Source organism: Erigeron canadensis, chromosome 3, assembly GCF_010389155.1.
Source record: "Erigeron canadensis isolate Cc75 chromosome 3, C_canadensis_v1, whole genome shotgun sequence".
NCBI lineage: Eukaryota > Viridiplantae > Streptophyta > Magnoliopsida > Asterales > Asteraceae > Erigeron > Erigeron canadensis.
Genome location: NC_057763.1, coordinates 23,073,139 through 23,088,941, shown reverse-complemented (window position 1 = coordinate 23,088,941; position 15,803 = coordinate 23,073,139). Strand labels below are relative to the sequence as shown.

The window sequence follows — 15,803 nt, the reverse complement described above, 5'->3', positions numbered from 1 at the left end:
AGTTATAGTTTTATAAAAATTAACTAAGGGGGTTGGCAATGGGTGCATTATCGACGAGTGGTCACTGCGGCACCATGACGGAACACCACCGCCAACGCCTGACCACGCGTGGCGGGGTAAAAATGCGTGGTCACACTACGCGGTCCACTACTCGCTTGCTTTGTTAATCGAGGTAGTCCAACGACTAAATAAAAGAGTGTTGACCGAAATTAATGGTTTTTTTTATTTAATCACCTCTTCTTCTTCACCTACACCCCCATTTCTTTCATCTCCTCCAACCTCCATTCCTCTTCAACTCCATTTATCTTCATAAAAATGGATCCAAGAAAACCCAAACGTGTTATCAGATCGCCCCGTGGCCGAGTCCAACATCAACCCCAAACCCAACCCCAACTCCAACCCCTACCCGTCAAACACCACCTCAAACCACCCGCGGACAATCGATCGATTCCCATCCTGTTTATCGTCCTCGAATGGTTCCCGAATCTCCAAACATTTATTACTCCACCGGGCCTGAAGCGGCTGAAATGGGCAATGTGGATATCGACCCATTTTGGATTCCACGCGACCCACAGGCCATTGCCGATGCTGAGGAAGATGAAGAATTTGCAGGACTTGATGCCATTCCAGAAACACAGGATGATTGGGAAGACAAAGCCGAAGAGGAAGAAGTGGAAGTGGAAGAAGTGCCCGAGGTGCGTCCCATGGGAGGAAAAAAAATTGGATAGGAAGCCTTGGACTCAAGAAGAAGAAGAGGCACTAGCAAAGTGTTGGATTAAAGTTTCGGTTGACAAAGTTGTTTGTGACCGTCAAACAAAGGTAGGATTTTGGAAGCGGGTTCTCAAACACTTTCAAGGACATGTTATGGGTACTTTACGCACCAAGTATCAACTCAACTCGAAATGGAATGCTATGAATCCGTTAATTCAATCATTCAATGGATACCATCAAGCGGTGGTATGTTTCAACTTGTTTGATTCGGTTTTCTATATATATGTGTTTGCTTGATGTTTGAATACGTTTTGCTTTGTGATTTTGTTATGTTTCAATTTGTTGGTGATTTGATTTGGATTGAAATGTGATTCGGTTATATACATAGAAATGCGATTGAAGTTTGATTTGGTTTATGGATTGAAAGTTGTTTGAATAGGTTTATGTGATTGAAATTTGTTGATTTGGAACATATATACATATATATCCATAGTTTCTGTCGAACATATATATATGTATATATATGTGTTCTTGCTTTCTTTGATACATATATATCTATGGTTTCTGTCGAGCACATATATATATGTATCTATGGTTGTTCTTTCTGTTGAACATGTATAGATGTATATATATGTGTTCTTGCTTTCTGTCGAATCTATATGTATACATATATCTATATGTAGTTACCATTTTACAATTTTGCAGACACGTATGAAGCAAAGTGGGTGTAATGAGATTAATATCCGAAACAAAGCGAATGATGATTTTGAGAGACAACACAAGAAGACGTTTACTCACATCTTGGCTTGAAACATTGTGAAAGATAATCCGAAGTGGAAAGAACAACCATGTATTGGTGGCGGGCACGAGTCGTCGAGTTCGAATTTAAAAAGAAAGTCTGCCGAATCAAACCCTACTCCAACTCCACCATCTGGATCAAACGCTACTCCAACACCACCATCTGGATCAAACGCTACTCCAACACCGCCATCTATGGGCGAAGAAATGGAATTCAACGTTCCTTTGCCGTGTCTCAATGAAGATCCTGCTCCATCCCGCCAATCAAGGGGGAAAAAAAGGCTACCAGTGAAGAATCAAGCCGTTGTTTGGTTCGTGATACCTTATCAACCCATACGACCGAGAAGGCAAGTATACTGAAGGAGCGGGCTGAGGTTCAAAAGAAGAAGGACAACGAGTATTTCAAGTTTTTGCAAGGGGAAGTGTAACTTATCAAACTTTGTTTTGTGATAAGTTGCTGTTTCACAATTTTATGTCATCTCTTATAGCGGGTGCTTCATTCTTGCACGATTTGATTTTGCTTATTGGTTGGTTACTGAACTGGATCAGTTCCATCTCGATATTTACAACCATTTCTGTGCTTGTAGTATATACAACCTCATGAACATGGTAAACTGTCTCAAGTTGAACTTTTGGTTGTTGATGAAGCTGCGGCTATTCCACTGTCAGTTGTCAAGTCTTTGATTGGGCCTTATTTGGTTTTTCTTTCTTCCACAGTTAATGGGTATGAATATAACACATGCACACACATTTTTATTACTTACAAAATACGTGTACATACGGTGGGTAGAGATGATCTCGGTACCAATCCCGTACAGAAACTGAATCTGTGAATTGAAGACCGAACTGGACTAGGAAGGCGGTACCAGAATCTGTTTTACGATATGGTACTGTATGGAACCGAATTTATACATCTTATCAAAAGTAATAAAATGTCAAACACATGTGGTGATATAAAAACCTTTATATTCTTAACTTTTGGTACCAAGTTTGGTTTTTCCGGTACTGAACCAGTACCAAACTGGTCTCTACCGAAACCATTTACATCCAAATTTTACTACTGAAACGCATATTGGATACCATCTATTTCGTGGCTTTCCTTCATGAGTCATGCATACAGTGGGGGTGGTGGCAATATGTTTTATATACCTCACATATTTTTTTGCATAATCTTGAACTCGTGTGTATCTTTTATCTCTTGAAGCTATGAAGGTACGGGGCGATCTCTATCCTTAAAGCTTTTGCAGCCACTGGAACAGCAAAGTGAAACATCTACAGATACGAGTGATGTTCGTTCTGGTATGAAACTGTCGTGATTTAGAAAATTTAGCATGCATTAGTTATCGATAGCATATAACTATTAGCAATGAGAGTTTTCTAGACTTGATTTGTTTAAGAGGTTTAATATGAAAGAGGCTGAAATAACTAGTTGAGTTTTGATCAAATAATGTTTATGATCCAATACTAACTTTTATCACATCGGGTTTATGATCCAACAATAATCTTATCTGGTTTGATTCGTGCAATTGCAGTCCGACGTTTCAGTAAGATAGAGTTGTGTGAAGCTATCAGATATGCACCTGGTGATCCAGTTGAATCATGGCTTAACAATTTACTCTGTCTCGACATAAAAAATTCCGTCCCTGAAATCAAAAGGTGGGAAAACTTTTTAAAAATTTTGTGATAACTTAAGCTGCTTATATTCACCAATATTCTGTTGTTTGTTCTAATAGGTTGCCTCTCCCCAGTGAGTGTGATCTTTATTATGTTAATCGAGATACGCTTTTCTCATATCATGAATCGACCGAGTTATTTCTGCAGGTATTGACGGTTCCATTTGATCATGCTTTTAGTTGTATGTAATCATCCATGTTTAGATCTGTTTACGTAGTCTCTCTCACGCATACTCTTTATTCAGAGTATGATGGCTTTATTTGCTGCTTCTCATTACAAGAATTCTCCAAATGATCTTCAATTGTTGGCTGACGCACCAGCTCATCAATTGTTTGTGTTACTTGGTACACTTTTCTCCTCTTGGTTTTTCTTTATAGTTATCGTATTGCTGAAAAACAGTAAAAAATATTGTTTCACATTATATTGTCTAACACAACCAGCCAGGTTCGATAAGTAGTTAACACCCTTGCCTCTGGAGACAGAGATCAAGGTTTTTTTCCTCATGCCTTGCAAGGCTGTAGGTCCTTTTCTATCATTTAGATAGAACCTGGAAGCAGCCTCTCTACACCGTCGTGGCAGGGGTAAGGCTGTCTGCATTTCAACCTCCCCCATACGGTATTGGGACCAAAACCCCGTGGAAGACGGCATTGGGTGTTTACTTACTTATTTTATTGTCTGACACCCTGGCACGTAGGTTGTTTCTTTTTGGTTTATTTCTTAATAACTTCATATCTATTAGCCCTATGTTAAATTGCTACTTGGTACACTTTTTTCTTGATTTTTTTTATATTTATCATATTTCAGAAATCTAAACAGTTTAAATATTGTTTCACATTTTATAGTTTGACACATAGGTTGTTTGTTTCTTTTTGCTTATTCATTCATAACTTCATATCTATTACCCCTACATTATATTACTAAGAAGTTATAAATATGCAGGCCCTTTCAACAAGTTAAAGGACCCAGATATCCTTTGTGTTATCCAGGTCTGCTTTTCTTTCTCTTTTAAAAACTTACAAGTTAATACCGACGGTGCGAGCTTCATATTTATATAGTTGTCTGGTGATTGTTGTAAAGGTATGTCTTGAAGGAAATATTTCCAAGGCTTCAGTCATGAGAAGTTTAAGTGCTGGTCATCAACCTTCTGGAGACCAAATTCCATGGAAGTTTTGCGAACAGTTTCAAGATACAAACTTTGCAAGTCTTTCTGGTGCTAGAATCGTCCGCATTGCGACACATCCAGATGCAATGAGGGTATTTTATTTTCTTTTATTCGCTATATATGTTTGTAGTGTAAATGATCATCATATTTCATTATTGCAGCAAGGATACGGATCAGTTGCGATAGAATTGCTGGCAAGGTACCATACACATGTGCTGTTCATATTAAATGTTTTTTGAATTTTTATAACGTGTTAGCTAGTAGTCTCAAGTGTACTGGTAACACACAGCCTGAATTATGATATATTGTTGTAGGTACTTCAAGGGTCAATTTGTAAAGACAAATAGTTCCAAATCCGAAGCAGATGTCATGAACGTTCCAAAATCTGTACCTCTCAAGATTACTGAAGCTGCCAAGCAAGTAATATCTTATTGTTAGTGGTTAGCTTTTTTTTCTTTCAGTATTACTGTTTCCTGACAAAAATTATATGTATGGATGCCAGGCGTCATTGCTTGAAGAAAACATAAAGCCCAGGTCGGGTCTTCCATTGCTTTTTGAGCGTGTTGATATAAGACAACAACCTGAGAAGCTCCACTACTTGGGTGTCTCTTTTGGGCTTACTTTGGACTTGTTTCGTTTCTGGGGGAAACATAAGTTTCTTCCCTTTTACATATGTGAAGTTCCAGTTAAGTCTTGTCTTCAATTAAGCTTGTTAATTTCTGGCATATACATATATTTCCATTCAATTGCTCAATTCTGACTTTGCTTATGCTTGCTTTTCAGAATTCTGTGACCGGAGAGCATACGTGTATGATGCTGAAAACACTGGACACGGATGATATCGAAGTTAACAGTTCAGATGATCTTGGATTTTTTGGTCCATTCTATCGAGGTTTGCGTTTCTATCAAATAATGATTTTCTGTAGATGTGGCGCTTCCAATGTTCTAATATATAATGATGATATAAAAAATACATAGTTACATTTAAAATCTATATCTTTGAGTAAAACAACATAGGAGATTAGTGCTCATTAAATGAGTCTGCCAATCCACTTTTACCTAAACTTTTTTTTTTTTTCCTTAATTTTCAAAAATCGATCTAGGATTTTCTGAGATTGACAATTGACCATTTTTCTCTCTTTTTTTCATGTTCTCAGCTTTCAGGTCATCTTTTACTAGACTTTTGTGCTCTCCAAGTTTTAATACAATGGATTATAAGCTTGCAATGAGGTAGTTTGTTGGAAATTTTAGCTTATCATCTGGTAATTTGATATGCTCTAAATAATATATATATTGTTTTTTTCTTTGTTTTGTTTTCTTTTGTAGTATTCTGCATCCAAAACTCGACTTCACAGATAGTAAGTCTACATCAACCATCGCACATGGTGGTATATATGATGATATCATTAAATCTCCCATCAGTATGAGAAAGCTAGAAGCTTATGTGAATTCTCTTGGTCATCACCATCTGGTAATTAAAGAGATTTAAATGTTGCAAACCAGTTTTGTCTACTTAGCATATGGTATCAATAATAATCCTTTTCATTATATATATATATATATATACCAACTTTGACAGATATCAGATCTCAAACTGCCACTTGCATACCTGTACTTCCAAGAGAAGTTACCGGTTAACTTATCGCGTGTTCAGGCTTCTGTGTTGTTATGCATGGGCTTGCAGAACCAAGATGTATCTTATGTCGAGGTTTGTTCCTCAAGTCTTTCGATTGATTTGTTTTAAATTAACTCTAAATAGTTTTTTCTATTTGGCTGTATACCATCTGCCTATTTTCTACAGGGGGTGATGTCGTTAGAAAAACATCTAATATTGTCGTATTTCATGAAAGTCATGAAGAAATTTTACAAGTATTTGGATTCGGTAACTACACAACAGTTTAGCGCAAATTTGCCCCCAGTCAAAAAAGTAGGAAGTTTTATTCTAGACATTCCTCTTGCAGCTCCTTTCCCCCAAACTTTACAATGTACATGGATTAATTATTCCTTTGCATGTCTATTGGCTACCAGGCTTTCTTGAGGCCACACTTGGTTTCAGTTGATGAAGATCTTGCTGAAGCCGCAAAGAAAGTCAAGGTTTGTTTTGGCCTCACTTTCTATCTTCCTATGCTGCATTGCTGCTATCGAGGGCAAAAATGGTTGCGCCGTATTTACCTGAAAATCCCTTTCCTTTTCTTTTCATTGTTTACTGAATCTTGATGGACATGTGTGTGTGTGTATATATGTGTGTGTGTGCGCGCTAAATAATAAGTATGAATTAAGGAGTTTGTTGATCGTCTTCGTAGGTAACATAGTCATAATTGTCGTCACTAGTTTAAGAGCCTTGCAGCCTGATCTTTGAACTTACATGAATTGTCTTCTGATGATATATAATTTAGGACGACTTCAAAGTGAAAAGTGGTGCTTTGTTGAATCCAGAGCCTTATCATAGATATGCTATTTCCAACGAAGACGTGGATTTTGAGAATGCTTTGAAAAATGGCGGCAGTGGAAGCTTACCCTCGGATGGTATAGTTAGTGTCAAGTCTAATAAAACCAAGTCAGAAATTCCACTTACCCTGGGATGGTATAGTTAGTGTCAAGTCTAATAAAACCAAGTCAGAAAAACTAGACAAGAGTACTGACGGGAAAACAACAAAGAAAAGAAAAGCATCTTTAATGGACTAATTATATTCTACTCATTGGTCTTTATAGGAGAGGCCCCCATTTTCATTTTCTTCATCAGTCGTCCATTGCCGCCGCCTTTACAATATTTGCGACTTTGTAAACTAGAAATATTTTGTGACTCGATTTTCGACTCAAGTTGCGACAATGAATCGTCTTTTTAAAGAAGTCTCCACTAACATCGCAAAATAACGACTTTTAATTATAAGTCGCTAAATTTGTCTCTGAATGACTTTTTTTTTAGTGTCACTAATATATTGTCTTTATTTCAAAATTCTTTAACTCCTATTACTTATATTAATTATAATAACTTATTAACATGAAAACTTCAAAAAGTTAAGTTTACATCTCGAAATCACAAAGCTGTTTATCATCCGCTATGCTTACAAGTTCCGATTTTGACGTGGTTTTAAAAATTTATGGTAAATCCAAAATTCTAACTAAACATATATTATATTCATCATTGTTTAATATAATTTAGTTTCGATCATCGATTTATTTTAACCACAATTTATATCATATTCACGAATTATGTAAAAGACATATTCGAATTTGTTTATGATACAATCTATATAGCAATCGTATAGTGTACGAGTATTAAGACTAGTTAGATGGAAAATGATTAATCCCCGTAACCAAATCTCTATATATATATAATTCTCTATCTTAAAGTAATGATGTGGCATATCTCCGGTATCGCCACATCATCTTTTTCCTACGTGACGTTCCTACGTTGTTGGTATCTCAGAGGTCGACACGTAAGCAACCACCAACACATATTGTATTTATTTATTTATTATAACATCTCTATTATTAAAAATATATAAAAAGCCATAATGGGTCTCGAACCTGTGCGCTCAACTTCTTATAAAAATTGTATTAACCAATTCATCTAATTTAGTGTTTGCTAATTTATACATGTCCCATAACTAATAAAGTATTCCTCCATCCCTTAATTGCTTTACGTAAGTCGTAACATACAACTTAACCTCTTGATCAAATACTCTCTTTTTTAAGCAAATTTGTATCTAGATTAAATTTGGTAAGATAAAATTTGGTAAGATAGTATAAAATATTTATATAAATCTCAAAACATATATATAACACTATAAATGATATTGCAATTATCCATACTTTAGTTAGCGTGAACAATTTATAAAAGTGTGTCACATTATATTCAAACTAAAAAAATGTCAAGTTTTAAAAATCAAAAAATTTTAAGTGTAGATTTTCATATCTAATTTGTCACATCATTTTTGTCCACAGTAGACACTTTTAGTTCAATATAGATTTACACACATAAAAGCATGACAAACATTTTTCTTTCTTTTTTTAAAACGGCGTGATAGTTGGTTAGTGGTTTGAACCCTAACAGTGATATCCAAGCGAGTAGTTTGCCAGCGGTTGGAACCCGAAGGCATCCCTGGAGACCAAGGGTGCGATAACACGCCCTGCACGCATCTAAAGAAGTAATGCCCGAAATCATGAGAAATTGAGATTCTATACCTGGTCACCAAGCCAACATAGAGGGCCCCATAGAGGGTCGGCCACTTGATGAACTTTTATAATTTATTCAAAATAATTAAAAATGTGAATAATTTATCAATAGGGATTGTCTAAAAAAATTCGTTATTGATATAACTATCATCAAACTTTTAATAATGAGTGAACAAATTCGATGACGTTGTTTTGACTGAGTCCGCCTAAAGAGCACACTCGCAATCCCCAATTAGATCCCGCCACTAGCATTCCAACTTTTTTTTTTTTTTATCAAAACATGTTATTATGTGTAAATAATCAAAAGGATAGTTGTTGGTGGTCTTTTTATTATTCTTTTCATAGTTGTAGTCTATGTTACCGTCCCATTAAAGTTATTGCATGTTATATAAAATAAGATTGATTATCTAAAAAAAGATATTAGAGTGTATGTGAGCACATAGGAATGTGTAACCTCCCAAATAGCTTTACTATATAAGAGAGTGAGATGGTTAAAGTTGTTTATAAGTGTATACAAAGCATTTAATACATAATGTATTCCCTTTTATTTATTATTCATATTACGGGTTATCATGAAAAATATTGTCTTCACTTAAGTTGAACATATGTCTCTATATACTTTATGTTTAGTTTTTTTAGAGTGACAGGAGTACGTAAGGTAACAAAGTGGCAACTGACAGGTAACCGGGTAGAACACCGCCCCACCTTATAGGTACCTATAAAACGAGGAGCAAAGTGGTGATGGTGGTGTCCAGTTTTTTCCCCACACTCCACCTTATTTGTTTTATTTTATTTTTGTTTTTTTTGTCTTCTTTTAAATGGGGAGAAGATGAAGAGGGATGAAAAAAATGAAGAGGAGTGGAAAACAGGGTGTCCACCATGATATTTACAATTTTTTTCTTATAATGTTGTTTTATTATTTTGTGATTTGTTGACATATTACTTGAATTTCTCAAAAAATATGTTCACTTTTCTATGAAATTTGTTTTTCTATATCGAGTTTTTGTTAAGTTATTCGTTAGAAATTTCGGTTAACTCGTGCAACGCACGGGCCAAAAACCTAGTAGCCTAATAATCTTCCTAACTATGAGATGATGACACGTATAAAACCAGGGGGCAAGATTAGGAATGAAAATTAGTGGATATCACATATCACCTTCTTAATATATTAGAAGGATTATTAGGCTATTTGGTTAGGTGAAAATAAACTTCTTATTTTAATAAAACAGAAAAAAAAAACATACAATGAAGCGGTTTGATACTAGTCATTGTTGGCGACGTCATCCAATTTTGGTAAGCATGACGTTAGGATAGTTGGTCATAGCACAATTTGCTGTGAATATGACGCTATGAAAGTTATGTCATTATGTTTAGCAAAAGTAGTTGTAGTTTTTAGTTTGAGCGGTAAGTTGTAATTTTTTGTTTGAGATGTAAGTTGTAGCTTTTATTTTCTAAAAGTGTTTGGTATGATAGTTGTAGCTGCAACTTCAAGAAGTATTTGTGTAGTTTTAAAGATTAAAAGTTCATTCGAAAAACTAAAGCTCCTGAAACGTTACTTCAATTAGCGTTTCATTTTGGAGCTTTTTCTTTCAAATAAAAGCTAAAGTTAGTTGCATCCAAACAAAGCTTTTATTTGTTTTAGGAGCTTTTAGTTTAAAATAAAAAGCTAAAGCTCCTGAAAAGCTCTTGAAAAGCTTGTGTCAAACATAGCCATCTCACACACCGGCGTTTTGATTCATGTATATTTTACTCCGTATTTATTTATTTTCAACTTGCAAATTTCTCGGTTCAACTTAATCTTTTTATTCTTGAATTTTAGCCGTGCTTTTCGGGATTGATCGTCCTTAATCTATTTTGTGAAAATAAAACTACTTACAAGATTGTTATTTTTGTTATTTCTTTAGACCTATGCCAAGGGTCTAGTTGTGGGCTCGTCTCCAACTCATTACGGGAAAGTCATTAATAGTAACTCATCTTCTTGGCTCGTGAATCACCAAGAAGATGAGATGGGCAAGACCAAAAGGGTCCAATTGTCACTTGTGTGGGTAGATGGAATAATACCTAATTTAGAACTTATACTTTTATATTTTTTTCATATAGTAAATATGTATTCGATATATGTACATGTAACTATGCCACATGCTAGAAATAACACAAATTATCGATCCATAAAAATTACAAACTTTGGCATGACCTTACTACCCATATTTATTGCTAAACATCAAAACATGTTAGATATTAACTACTCAAAATACAATAATTTTGTTTTTAACATATCCAAAAATGACCTGTTTATAAGCAAAATCAACGATTGAACCAAGATACTAAGAGCCATGTCTTTCGGGATAATCTAAACCTTAAAACCATGTAACATTGACAACTAACTACTTTTCAAACAACTCTCTACAATCACAAGCTCTAATCGACACATCCTTTTTTCTGAGTTGCTTGATTCACCTTAAAGAAAAGAAACAACAAAAAAATTAAACAATTGCTTATTAAATTCGAATATATACTGACCGAGCACATTAAATCTACTGAAAAACAATCTGTCAATACCATATTCAATTTTCCAAGACTCAAGCATGAGTCCATCAGCATAAAACTAAATTACATTGACATAAGCCCATAATAATACAATAGCAATAAATCAAAAGTTCTGCATAAGATGGTTTTATGCCTATAATTTAGTATGCAGTAAAGTGTTGTCTCTTTTGAGAAGTTGTAGAGATCCTAAGTGTTGACCCAGGAGGATCACATAGGGCTTTGAACTCAATTATCTGTGCACATCTATTGTGCAACAAATAACCACTCAATAAATTTACACACAATTTAGGAAGAACAATGCAAGTAAATCTGACTTTGTTTATGAAAGTGATGATCTGAAATTGTTACAAAGTTGGGTATTTATACCCTCTAACCGGTACATCCTTAACCGGTGTTACCTATTGTTAATAGATAACTTCTATAACCGAGTTATAAGAACCCGTTGTTTATAATGGTTCATACCCGAATATGTATAGACACAACTATTGGGGGTTAAGTACTTGATTTTTAACCGTAATCAACCCTTACATAAATACATAGTTACATGACAAACCCAATATATAACTTGTTCACTACATAATAGACCCAATAGTTTACCTTTTGACTTTTGCTATTAGTTAACGTACACCAAGCAGGATCACTGGTGAGTGGTGACGCCAAGACCATCTGCAACTGAGACTGAAAACCAAATCTAGCGTCGAGGAGTGAATAATGCTGGCAAAACCAACAACATTGCAAGAATCCACAAGATGTAATAAACATGCATTAGGATTTTGTAATGTACAGGGGAGAAGTGTTGATTAGATGGTTTTTTTAGATGATCGTATATGCAAAATAGAATCTTTAAATCCAAAATAGCCATGAGATAAGCAACAATGGAGAGGATCATAAAGGATTTGTGAGTGTCAAAAGGAGAATACATTGCAGCTATGAACTTCAATTGTGTGTATGCTAAAAATGCTGGATACACTCCAATAAAATATGTAGCGATTTTAGGATTAGAGTAATTATGTAACCTGCATAGAGACAAAAAAAAAAAAAAAACAAAGATAGATAGTCTGAGATTGTATTTTACTAACACATCAACAATATAGAGAATTATACATTAAATAAAAAGTAGTACGTCTGTACGTGCAATGTAAAAAGATGACAATGAATAAATGCAATTTGATTGATGGGCTGACGATGTATGTCATTTTTTGGGTAAAGAATTCTATGTATGTCATTCTGAGTCTCTGACCAATCAAAAAAGAAAACAAATGCAAAAAGAGTTCAAAAATGAGATCATGTTCATTGATCTCAATCCCACAGTTTACCACTAAAATCAGGCCATCCCGTCCTCTTCCCATAGAAAAAACGGCTAAAAAAAGTGGATAAATTTATTGACAACATTTATATGTCGATGTAAGCAAGATAACAACATATTAGCATGAAATCTCTTAGCTAGCAAAAGGATACATTCTAACAAACTGGTATAAAGCAAGGAAGCAAATGCATTATAATCACTTAATCATCACAACCATATGGAACTCACAACAGGTACCACAGTAGCTTAGCCAAGACTTCTTTTATTTTGAGTAAAAGAATAGATAACATATATTTATCCAAAAATCCATGTACGGTAAAAAAGCACTAAAATGTAATAAATTTGTTACTTACGAAAACTATCACCTATTTGCCAAATACAGCTTGGGCATGATTAATTCAGAACTAAATTTAAACTAAAAGTTGCATCAATATTTTTCCCAATACAAAGAAGCAGACTATCAACATTTCACAGCATTTTAGATGAGTTTGATAACTCGAAGTATAAGTAAACTATGATTAGAACAATCAAATAAATTACTAATTAATTAATAAATAGTATGATTAAAAATTAATCAACTTGGTCACAAAATCCACAAAGGTGAACTAGCTATAAGGATACTCAAATAATACATAAAAGAAGGTTTAATAGAAATGTAAGAGAATAATTTAACTTACTTGAGTAAATAGCAATGAAAGATTTGATAGCAACTATAATAAAGTTCAGATTTCAAAATTAAGTCGGAATGGAATCACAATTTTTTTTCAAACTCGTTGCTACCAAGCATAAGTGCTATGATATGTTGGGTGTCAAGTTATTTTAGTTGGGGTAAAACCTACATTGTTTAGACATGGACTAATTTCCGCTCTGTCACTTACATAGGAAATTAATAGAATATGATACTCAAAATGAGTACTACAAACACAGGGGATCTAGGGAATCAACATAAAACAAAGACATATGTTATTTGCTTTTCTTTATTAAATTGCATTAAAAATTAAAAGGCGTTGCAAGTCGCTATAAGCTCATAAAGAAAGCTTTATAAGGCAAAGATAAAGAAATATTCAAACACTAAAAACATCCATAAAATAAAATACCTACCTATGAACCTTAAGCATAAACACCTCCAAAAAGATATCTATAAAACAGAAAACAGAGGATAAAGAGCTTACAGCGCAGTGCGTGGGGTCGTTGCAATCAGGGTCGGTAGTGGCAGTGGGGGATAATTACTTGAATCATTCTCTGGATTCTCTATGGTTGTTAATGTGAATTCAATCTGATTTTCAATGTCTGGTGCACATTCCTACTGAATAAGATTATCTTATATCAAATCTTAAAAAAGAAAATGATACAAGAATAATGAACTAAAGGGACCGATGAAGCAATTACTTGGTAACATGAGATCTTATATGTAGCTCAACTGCTAAGGTGTCGAACTAAAACACTAACTTACAGTTACACTACAATTTGGGCTTCATCTAAGGATACTCATATAAATAATCATAGATGAGTAATTCTAGAAGCTTCGCATAATGCTAGTTCAACTGGTCATTCGTCCGTTTAATAACCAATATGAGATTATGTAAAATGAGGAAGGGTTATTTAAGAACTCACAAATAAAAAAGAATGCGAGAACAATTCTGGGCCACATATATTCCCCACCTTTCTCTCTCTTCAATTAAATAAAAAAACTCACTCAAATTATTCAAAATGTTTTATCTCACAAACCGTAAATCGTTAGATGAAAAAAAATATGGGTAGTCTAAAAATTCCGTCCTCTTTCATTAGAGATGCAATTCGATATACTTTTGATGACTTTTTAGTTATTGTTTTTTTTCTTTGTACTTGTGTACCTACACATGTGTAGAATCTTTGTTTTCACATTTAAATTAGTAAATAACCATCTGTACACAGCAAACAACAATGAAGGTTAAAGGTGGAGCCCGTCAATCCATGGCGAAGCCATGGTGGCCAAGGGCGGAGCCTGTCAGTCCATGGCGGAGCCATAGCGGCTAAGGGCAAAACCCGTTAGGTAGATCACTCTCACCCCCACTGATCTATTACCCTCTATCCCCTATCACCCCACCAGCTACCCTTTATGAAGATCCTTAAGGGCGAAGCCCGTTCCAAATCACAATTATCGTTCAGCTTACATATGTGTAGGTTATGTGTAAGTATCAAAAAGAAAACAAAAATGAAAAAGTCATCAAAAGTAAATCTAATTGCATCTCAAATGAAAGAGGACGAAATTTTAAGATTACCCATACTTTTTATTTCATCTAACAATTTACGGGTTTGTGAGATAAAGCATTTTGAATGCTTTGGATGAATTTTCTTATTTAACTAAATAGATACAAAGGTGCGAAAAATATGTGGACCATAATACTCACCCCTATGTATAATATATTATAATGTCATATGTGTTAGTGTGAGAAATTGTCAAGTGATAATCTGATGATACACAATCAAGCTCATGCCCTCTCAAAAAGATAGAATCTGATAATAGTTCTCTTTTCTGTTTATTGAATAAACTCAGCAAAACAACAAAGTGAAGATACCTGGATTAAAACCATCTTTAACGCCAGGCGTATTGCTCTGTGTATTCGGTCCAATACGTCCGAAAATCGGCGCAATTGGTTAATGGCTTCAGCATATTCATCCAATCATCCCCAGCGTTGTCCCCAGCGCGCGGCCATGGCGCTGTGATTTTGGGCATGTGATGGGTCTATCGGGGTATATACATATTTCTTGTAATCAAATGATACTAAAAAAAAGAAAAGAAAAAAAGATTCCCCCGTGTATGTTTGTTTAAGGTTAATTTAATTTTGTCTATTTGTCTTCTTTTTATCATGACTTTATGACTTTTTACTTAAACCCTCTAACTATTTATCTTATAACTATTTCAACCCCCAAGTATTTTATACTTTCGCTGATCGTTTTTTTTTATAATGTTTAGAGATGACTGTAAATTTTTTAAAAAAAAAATTCTTATATTAAGTTTTAATTATTAATTGATGATACAAGTTTTATTAAATATTATGTGTTTTTTAATTTAAAATATATATTTTTAATTTAATATAATGTGGTTTTTAATGATAATATAAATGATAATATGAAACCAACAAACTAAAGTTTCCTGTAAGGATTAATGGTAAAAAAAATTAATGTGTTAAGTTTGTGTATCACTAAATTAGTTAGTGCATACATACTAGAATTGAAATTTTCAGTGCGTAAATAAAAGTTGATGTCAAAGAAGTTTCATCTTATCATTTACGAGTAGTTTTATATTAATAACCACATCTATCCCTTTACCTACTTTATTGAATCTTTCAACCTTAACCTTCAAATATGTATCACGTATCAACATTTTTTTTTCAACCAAAGTAAAAATAAAAAAGAAAAGAAATATAGAATGTCGCTTTTTTT

The 15,803-nt window shown here is 34.2% G+C and overlaps 2 protein-coding genes across 3 annotated transcripts; one reads left to right on the top strand and one right to left on the bottom strand.

Annotated features, from left to right (window-relative positions):
- The first annotated feature begins 473 nt into the window (after window positions 1-473).
- LOC122591706 (RNA cytidine acetyltransferase 1-like) lies at window positions 474-7,030 on the top strand. The gene is made up of 20 exons (XM_043763954.1): window positions 474-695; window positions 1,546-1,860; window positions 2,097-2,233; window positions 2,714-2,808; window positions 3,042-3,165; window positions 3,243-3,330; window positions 3,428-3,527; window positions 4,123-4,169; window positions 4,261-4,437; window positions 4,507-4,544; window positions 4,660-4,765; window positions 4,848-5,030; window positions 5,129-5,237; window positions 5,503-5,575; window positions 5,672-5,816; window positions 5,925-6,053; window positions 6,147-6,272; window positions 6,374-6,439; window positions 6,742-6,909; window positions 6,944-7,030. The coding sequence occupies exons 1-20, from the start codon at window positions 474-476 to the stop codon at window positions 7,028-7,030; spliced, it is 2,535 nt and encodes an 844-aa protein (XP_043619889.1).
- Window positions 7,031-10,738: 3,708 nt separating this feature from the next.
- Window positions 10,739-15,054, bottom strand: LOC122594463. 2 transcript variants are annotated; one of them, XR_006323005.1, is made up of 4 exons: window positions 14,936-15,054; window positions 13,550-13,680; window positions 11,669-12,087; window positions 10,739-10,981 (listed from the first exon to the last, which is right to left on the bottom strand). XR_006323005.1 is itself a non-coding variant. In XM_043766915.1 (3 exons), exons 1-3 carry the CDS (start codon window positions 14,948-14,950, stop codon window positions 11,763-11,765), a joined length of 471 nt encoding a protein of 156 aa, XP_043622850.1. In that variant the 5' UTR covers window positions 14,951-15,054; the 3' UTR covers window positions 11,370-11,762. The 2 variants fall into 2 exon arrangements, 1 of the variants encoding a protein (XP_043622850.1); XM_043766915.1 differs by lacking the exon at window positions 10,739-10,981 and having other exon boundaries at window positions 11,370-12,087.
- Between the last annotated feature and the right edge of the window lie 749 nt (window positions 15,055-15,803).

Excerpts from the sequence above, each read along its gene's own strand:
- LOC122591706 (XM_043763954.1), top strand. The coding sequence starts at position 474 with ATGGTTCCCGAATCTCCAAACATTTATTACTCCACCGGGCCTGAAGCG. Across the intron at positions 1,861-2,096 it reads CCATACGACCGAGAAGGCAA|TATATACAACCTCATGAACA; the intron begins GTATACTGAAGG and ends CTGTGCTTGTAG. Across the intron at positions 2,809-3,041 it reads TACGAGTGATGTTCGTTCTG|TCCGACGTTTCAGTAAGATA; the intron begins GTATGAAACTGT and ends GTGCAATTGCAG.
- LOC122594463 (XM_043766915.1), bottom strand. Across the intron at positions 12,088-13,549 it reads ACGACCCCACGCACTGCGCT|GTTACATAATTACTCTAATC; the intron begins GTAAGCTCTTTA and ends GTCTCTATGCAG.